At 34.8% G+C, this 8,542-nt stretch overlaps 2 protein-coding genes across 2 annotated transcripts in view; one reads left to right on the top strand and one right to left on the bottom strand.

Moving 5' to 3' along the window:
* Positions 1–546: 546 nt before the first annotated feature.
* Positions 547–1,963, top strand: LOC123677416 (protein l(2)37Cc). Its single transcript, XM_045613917.1, has 4 exons — positions 547–709; positions 780–874; positions 928–1,089; positions 1,151–1,963. The coding sequence occupies exons 2-4, from the start codon at positions 784–786 to the stop codon at positions 1,726–1,728; spliced, it is 831 nt and encodes a 276-aa protein (XP_045469873.1). The 5' UTR covers positions 547–709; positions 780–783; the 3' UTR covers positions 1,729–1,963.
* A 312-nt stretch (positions 1,964–2,275) lies between these two features.
* LOC123677415 (myosin-VIIa-like) overlaps positions 2,276–8,542 on the bottom strand; it is a 29,445-nt gene continuing 23,178 nt past the window's right edge. The window contains exons 11-13 of the mRNA XM_045613916.1: positions 4,787–6,680; positions 3,125–3,612; positions 2,276–2,580 (exon numbers count right to left, since the gene is read on the bottom strand). Of these exons, the coding sequence (XP_045469872.1) occupies positions 2,356–2,580; positions 3,125–3,612; positions 4,787–6,680 (2,607 nt within the window). The 3' untranslated portion in view covers positions 2,276–2,355. The remainder of the gene's footprint in view (positions 2,581–3,124; positions 3,613–4,786; positions 6,681–8,542) is intronic.

Raw genomic sequence — 8,542 nt, 5'->3', positions numbered from 1 at the left:
TTTTTTTGTTCCCTTACATATCCTATATTATTGAAATTGAGTTAATTTAAGGTAGAAGTATCTATAAGAATCGAATATTATGAAAAAGTAGGAGGAACTGGCTAATGATACTCAAAATATGAAATATAATAAATTATAATATACGAATTTATTGCATAACTGTTAATCATTTTTTATGTCCTACTTGTTGAACAGAAAAAGCAAACATATTTAAAAAAAAACATATTTATCCGACAAAAATTTCGCGGGGCGGGAATTCCTTCTCCGACCGATCTGGTGTGAATGCACCTTAACGCAACTGTCTCCATATTCTTACTCAAACAATATGGAGACATTTCAGGCGCCTATCAGGATTCAATTGGATTAAAATATGATCGATACTAATATTTGAGGGTTAGAGTCCGGCCTTAAAGTAAATAAAATATATATTTTTGGTTGTTTGAGTTGTAGTTCTAAGCAACCTAATGTGTGTTCGGCTTGCTTGATCCATATGTCGATTAGACCTACCATAATGACAAGTGATGACAGAAATAAACCTTTCAATTAATTATTGATCACAGATTATAGAGTCACAGATATACTCGCCGCTATAAACTTATTCCAGAAAAATATAGTAAAAAAATATCCCGGGGCGAAAACTTGAGATATTAACCAAATTTTTGACTTTTATAAGATCAACTAAAAATTATTTGGAATTTCCCAAGCATAGGTTAGTATTTAATATTTAAATCAATTTAACACGTGATTTTTCATAACCATATATGAAACAATTCTTGTAGAAAGATGTCAGCCAGCCAAATATTCAATAGGATTGGCCAATTAGGTCTAGGTTTGGCTCTTACGGGAGGTGTAATAAATTCGGCTTTATACAATGGTAACTAGATATAAAAAATATTCATTTGAAATTCGAACAAATTTTCTTTCCAGTTGATGGAGGTCATAGAGCAGTTATTTTCGATAGATTTACCGGTATCAAAAAAGCGGTTGTTGGCGAAGGTACACATTTTTTCGTTCCCTGGGTACAAAGACCAATCATTTTTGATGTGAGGGCAAGACCTAGGAATGTTCCTGTTATCACTGGAAGTAAAGGTAAGTTCAATTTTACATAACTTTTATGAAACGATATATTTTGTAACCTTACCCAATTTAGATTTGCAGAATGTGAATATTACACTCAGAATTCTGTTTAGACCGGTTCCTGATGAACTCCCCAAAATTTATAGTACTCTTGGTCAAGATTATGAAGAGAGGGTGTTACCTTCTATTACAACAGAAGTTCTTAAAGCAGTAGTAGCTCAATTTGATGCAGGAGAACTAATCACACAACGAGATCTTGTTTCTCAGAAAGTTAGTGAAGATTTGACAGAAAGAGCAGCACAATTCGGTGTAATTTTAGATGATATCTCTATCACACATTTAACTTTTGGCAGAGAATTCACTCAAGCCGTTGAATTGAAACAAGTTGCTCAACAAGATGCAGAAAAGGCTAGATTTTTGGTGGAAAAAGCTGAACAAAACAAAAAAGCAGCTATAATCTCTGCAGAGGGAGATGCACAAGCAGCAACTTTACTTGCTAAAGCTTTTGGTGATGCTGGAGAAGGTTTGGTTGAATTGAGAAGAATAGAAGCAGCAGAAGATATTGCATATCAATTATCAAGATCTAGACAAGTTGCTTATCTTCCCGGTGGTCAGAATTTGTTGTTGAATGTTCCTACACCAGGAAATTAAGTGAAAAATTTGTCGTCAAACTCTTTGTGATTTATGAGCTTTTCTATTTTAGTGGACAGTTTGGGATACTTCTATTACTATATTTAATTTGTTTATAGAATAGAAATACTACATCTGTAGAATTCTGAACTTCGCAAATTGTTACTGATAAAATATATATATTTTGATTTGTAATTTTCTCGTCTATTAGTGACATCTTCCCAAGGTTAAAAAATATATATACTTTGATTTGTAATTTTCTCGTCTATTAGTGATACCTTCCCAAGGATAAAAAGCCTTGCCTATAAATTAATTCAAATTGATATGGAGCCCATTATCTCTTCAATTTTATTAGTTTTATCTCTAAGGCTAATATTTCCTAAGAGAAATTAGATAAAACAAAAAATATGAATTTTGTCTGTTATAGACAAAAGTTCAAAAGATTATTAACAATTTGCTTCTCAATGTTGATTTCAACAATTCATTAGTAACATAGTCGTGAATGATAAAAGGCAAAAACTATGCAATTCATAACTGATGAAGTAACAAATTTGAATAAAAGTAAATATGAAGTTTGAAAATAATTTATTCTAGATTCAAAATACATTAATGTGAACAATATAAGCTTTAGTTCTCGAATTTAATTCATTACAGACCATATTTTTCAAAAATAAAATCTCTGTTGGCTTTTTTTGGAGCAATATCTTTCAAGTAATCTGTGTATGAAGTCAAAAGTTCATCCATCTTGTATCCAATTGATGTGTTGAAAAGTAGTTTCCTACCCTTTACATAATTTCCAGCTTTCAATTGGAAATAATTATTGCCTGAAGACCAATTATTCAGTTCAGAAAATTCCAGTGTTTCTAATATGTCCTGAAACAATATTAAAGGTATATTAAAAAAATTGTGTTTCAGTACTCAGTAGCAATATCAATGTTTATTGAGCCATAAAATGAACATTTGGGCATTTACAGCTTTATATGTACTCATTTGGAGACATTTTTAATAATTATATTACAATATATTCAGAGTGGCCACTTTTTTAATGGAATTGTATTAGTAACTTTTAAACCATAAGAGTTAGAAGGTCGGTCAAATCGAGAAAAAGTTGTATTCATAAAAGCATTATCAAGAGTTCAAACAAATCGAGATTATCAGGGCCGGTTATTCAGATATTATAACAAAAGTAAATTCTGTCATTTTGATTTTTCTGTTTTTCCCACTTCAGTTCGAATAAAATAAAAATCAACTGGTATATAAGTGTTCTGCGTTGAATACCTATTGTTTGACATTTCCATAATTTCGCATACTGGGGAATCCCCGAAAAATGGTTCCGATCTTCTGAGATGCGCAGCCTACGATGCCATCTCCCGAGCAAGCAAAGGTCCCTACAGAAGTAATGAAACCGTACACTCACCTTCGTGTCTGGATGAATAATATTAACACCTTTCTTATTGATTGCAACAACTCTTCTCTCATTGCTTTTACCATTTTCTGTGACTTCGAAGAATGTAGCTCCAAACGTCGGCCATTCATAAATAATTTTCAAAAATTCTAATTTTGCATTCTCCACTGTAATTTTTGAATTATATTTTTCTGCAATCAAATTTCGCCATTCTCTCATACTAGATGCCTTTATCAAATCTCTTGGTATTATTTCTTTGAGTAAATGCTCATTGATTTTTTGCGGATTGTTATTGATTTTATCACTTTTTACTCTTGTAATTAAGGAAGCTAATTTGACGGCATCCTGTTTACTACATTTGTGGTAACCTAAAAGATACTTCTGCACTTCTTGAGGATAATAGAACATTTGATCTGCTATAGGATCCTCTCCGGGAATTGCGTTCATCCATATTCTTTTCAAGAAGAATATTTTGTAATCAACATGAAGTGTTGCTGCACCTGAAAATAAAATTTTATTTTTCTTTTATTGTTCTGTTCATACTGTTGCGGAAAAAAATAATTAATAACAATTGGATATAGGTACTACCGGAATAAATCATTTGACTTACTGAAGGTAGAGGCTGTATTTTGAAATGAAAATAATGTCTCTGAATTCAAAATTTTAATATTCAAATGGTATTAGGATTGGAGCGAGTGGCTCAATAGAAATTGTGCGTATGCGTATATTCTTTAGATCTCTATTGGCTTGATGACCACCAAGGTCTCCGGATTTAACATCATTAAATTTTTTCCTTTGGTCACATTTTAAGAACAACATTTATCAATTTGAAAATGTTGAAAAAATCTAAATGTGTTAAATCCGGAGATCTTGGTGGCCACCGAATATATTAATTATATGTAGGATCCACACATTAGTTTAGATAGGCATTTGGCTGATTCGCCGTGTAAAACTGAAACTTTTGATGATTCATATAGTTTGATAATACATTTATATTGCATGTTATATATTTATGAAAAGAGAAGAAAGAAAGCGATTTTATTTGTTGTAGAAATTGTTATTGTTTACTTTTAAAAAAACACAGTTTTGTATTATAACTTGAAAACTAAGGGCAATAACAAATAAATCATAACATCAATGAATTCTATTGAAAAAAGTGTCTAAAGGATGTGTTTGTTTCATGTTTATAGCTCCAATAATAAAGAAGTTATTAGAACTTTTCATTTCACGCCATTTTCCAATTTTCTCTTATAGCTTTGAAACTGTTGAATTTATGAGGTTGCGGTTTTTACCAAATTAATTCGCTCAAAAATCGAGCGTGAAAATGTGCCATTTATTTTTTTTCTAGTTCGAAGGGGTTCTAGGATACCCTCTCTAGACAAAGAATTTGGGACGTCGACATGCAATTCTTGATGTTGATGAATTAAGATGATTTTTCAAGAAAAAATGTGTCTTTAGTGGTCGGACCCGTGACAGTGGTGACGCCAGCTTTCAAAAACAGGGGTGGCCACGGGGGGGTAGGATATATTTTGGGGGGGGGGGGGGGCAAAGTAAATTGAAATTATAGTTCTGCTAATCTTGTAATTATTTTAGCCTTAGTATGTCAAATTTTAGGGAGGGGGCCACTGAGCCGGGATTTATTTGAGTAAAGTAACATGATAAAAATATACTCACTGTTCCAATGAGCCGTTTGCTGTCGGACCCATCTCATAATCTCATGTAGGAAATCGTAGAAAAATTCGTTGTTAGGTATACTGAAAACTCTATTTTTCTCAATATGTACTACAAGATTATACCCATCAATGTTCTGCAAGTCAAGTCTGCGGCCAATCTCTCTACATAAATCAGAAGCTCTAGTTAGAGAATTCACCTCGAAAGCTTCATCGCTGTCATCTGGGAAGTAAATTCTGTGGAATATTTGAAGGCTCTTTCGTTGAATGGCTTCCACTTCGAAGGCATAAGGTGCGTACTTCCTGGAGCCAATTTTCAGAGTTCTCTGAAGACGTTGCAAGCAAGCTTCTATAACCGGATGTTGTCTAGATTTCAAAAATTTCTTCAGTTCCGCATAGAGATTTTGACTAGGTGCGTATAGCCCACTTATGAGGTACATTAGTTCCCAACCTTTTTCTTCACTCTTCAATAGCCTGTTGAAGGTCAACTGTTTCATGATTTGGCAATAAATTTCATCCCTCAATGGTTCATGTTTCAAGGGAGGTCCAAATATTTCATCGGTATACTCATTAGCGTATCTCGCTTTTGGTGCCGGTATATCCTCCATGTATTTCATGATAGCCATGAAACACATGCAGGCTTCTTTTGATAGTTCATCGTCAGAGAGTAATTTCTGGAAAAGAGGTTGATGCATAGGCTCGTTGGTGTATTTCCATAATTCGTTTTCTGAATTTCTCCTAACTGCAACTAAGACCGATTTTCTTCGTGTAATTCTTCTGCTAGACCTAAAGTGCTCTTGGGCATAAGATGCTAAAGTGTACAATCTCATAATCTGTTCTGAGGATATTTCATTTTTCACCACTTTTTCAGCTACTACGCCTTTTCTTTTGAATGCAGCTAACACTTCCTGCTTGGGTTGGCTGAGACAAGGCAGTATGTGAATAAATTCTGTAGGAAAATCTCCTGAAACATTATTACATTCTCCGTAACCATAGGAGGTATTCATTATATCTTGTCCTGTAGCGTTTTGCAGAACAATAAGGTCACCTTTTCTGAAAGCAATGAAGGATTCTGCATTTGTTGGATGCCTGTAATCTTGCGTAGCTACAAGATATTTCGATCTTTTCTTCAGACCGTCGATTAATTCTTGTATTAGTTCAACTATATTCTGTCCTTCCGGACTATCGAAAATATATTCATCATTTTTCACTGTAGGGAGGTGAATTCTTTGTAATATAGGGTGATTTATTGGTTCGTATGTAACAGACATTATTTCTGGGAAACTAAGTTCAAGCAGTATTTGCTCCTGGTCGTCTATCATATAAATTCCGGTGCTGTTTATAGCCATTACAACATTTTTTTTATTCAATTCTGGTCCCGAGATTTGAACTGCCTCGAAATATCTGGAGAACAGTATTGGCCATGAAATTTTAGCGTATTTAACCATGGTTTCTTTGGCTTTTGCCACTGGAACTTTTTGTTTCACGCAAGATAACAAAAAGAAGGAATTTTTTATTTTTTCCTTCCAATCGGTCAGATCGTTGTTTGTCGTTTTGAGAAGATATGTTGGCAGATATTCCCCTAATCGTGAATCCAGAATTTTCTGATTGAATTGGGCTCCATTGTCAATGTAATACTGTGTAGCTAATAATGTGGCTAGATCATTTTCATTCCGGCATTTGTATTCACCATGTTTCAAACCTCGAATGATTTGGTGGTAGATGAGATTGTTCGCCACATCATCTTCTGGGATGTTCATCCATGGAGTGAATATTTCTTTCCTGAAATACAATTTCCAACTAGCCGTCTTCTCGTTTTCTCCAACTTCTTTACCGTATTGTTCGCATTGGGATATTGCATCCATTATGTGGTCAAGTCCACTACCGATTGACATTATCTGTGATAAATGAAGAAAAGTAATTAGATTATTATTTCAATATATATTTGGAAAGGGATAGCAAAATAGTTAAGTCATTTGGGATAAGGTGTTGAATTTTTATATGGAATCATGTTTGAAATCTATAATTGAAAATATAAGGAGTAGTAAAAAGTCCATTATTTTTGCATGAGAATCAAGGTTTTAATTACCATAGCCAGAATGATCCGATCTCGGTCAAATATGCGCCGTTTTGTTCTATAACTTGTTGCCATTTCGAAGGTAATATAATGCGTCCCTCATGGAAGCGCTCATCCCTATTGGCAAAATATAGAGACTGTCGATTTTCACAAGCCGCTGTTGAAGCGAATTTTTCACCAGCAAAATTCTTCTCCATGGACAGAAACGGATGATAATCACTTGGTGCCCGGTTCGGACTATAAGGTGGATGCATAAGAAACTCCAAACCAAGCTCCTGGAGCTTTTGGCTAGACACTATCTATGTGTGTGGTTTGCCGTTGACCTGATAGAACACAATTCCTTACCTATTGACCAAAGCTGGCCGCTTCTGGGCGATTGCTTTCTTCAGACGGTCCAATTGCTGACAGCACAGTTCCAAGTTAACAGTTGTGTTGTAGGAGAGCAGCTCAGCTTCTACCGGCTCACCGCGTTTCGATGACGACCGTTTTCACTTGATGTTGTCGTAAGTGATCCACTTTTCATCACCAGTCACTGACCGCTTCAAAAATGGGTCGATTTTATTGCGATTCAGCAGCGATTTGCAGATGGATATTCGGTGCATGAGGTTTTTTTGCGTTAACTCGTGTGGTATAGTATATCCAAAGTCACTTGGAGGAAGCCAGAATATTTAGATTTTACAAGGGTTGTCCAAGTTTCCAGAAATTTCTTTGGGGCCAGTGAATTTATTGCTTAACAATAACAATACTTTCAAATAAACCCCGGTATTTAGCGGATCGCGGTGTCCACTTCAAAGGGACATCTATGGTCAAGTATTTTTATGGACTAGTTCAGGTGACTTTGGATATACTATACCCATACAAGTTTCTTCTTGAGACCAGCCTAAGGTAACTGGTTCCAAATGGTTTTTGTGAAATCTTTAGCCCTTGTGCAATCGAAACAGTGCTAACATGACGGTCGGTCTCGACAATGTCCATGATTTTATCGACATTTTCGACAATATACGCTCTATTAGTGTGACGTCACACACCGTCATTTTTGGTTCTCCTGTCAGTGTTCGGAATCCAAACAAATAAATTGTCATTCAAATTAGTACGGTGTCGTTGAAGGAATTGGCTTATTTTCATAGATAAGAGTATTTGAGGAACGATTTCAGTATTAATCGATAGACAGAAGACACGAGGTTAATACCAGTAAGTTTGAATCCTGTATCATTCCCCAGATTTTGTGAAAAGCCGTATTTATTAGTTGAACTTCAAGTTCGAACTTACTGGCATTAATCTCGTGCCTTGTGTCTATCAATTAATAGTAAAATCGTTCCTTAAATAATCTTATTTATCAAAATAAGCCAATTTCTTCAACGACAACGTACTAATTTGAATGACAATTTGTTTGTTTGGACTCCGAACACTGACAGGAGAACTAAAATGGCGGTGTGTGACGTCATCACTAATAGAGCGTATTGGCCTTCCAATGTGTGGTGCATCTTTGACATCTAATTTACCGGAACGGAATCAACGAAACCAAAATTGTGCATGATTGGCTGTTACATTATCAGGACCATAAACCCTATTTACATTTTCAACGGCCTGTCTTGAATTTTTGCCTTCATCGAAGAAAAACTGTATAATATAGCGTATTTTTTATTTGCTAGTGTCCATCCTTGACGCGCGCTCAAACTAAAT

This window comes from Harmonia axyridis, chromosome 4, assembly GCF_914767665.1.
Source record: "Harmonia axyridis chromosome 4, icHarAxyr1.1, whole genome shotgun sequence".
Classification (NCBI taxonomy): domain Eukaryota; kingdom Metazoa; phylum Arthropoda; class Insecta; order Coleoptera; family Coccinellidae; genus Harmonia; species Harmonia axyridis.
This window is presented reverse-complemented; position numbering and strand designations above follow the sequence as displayed.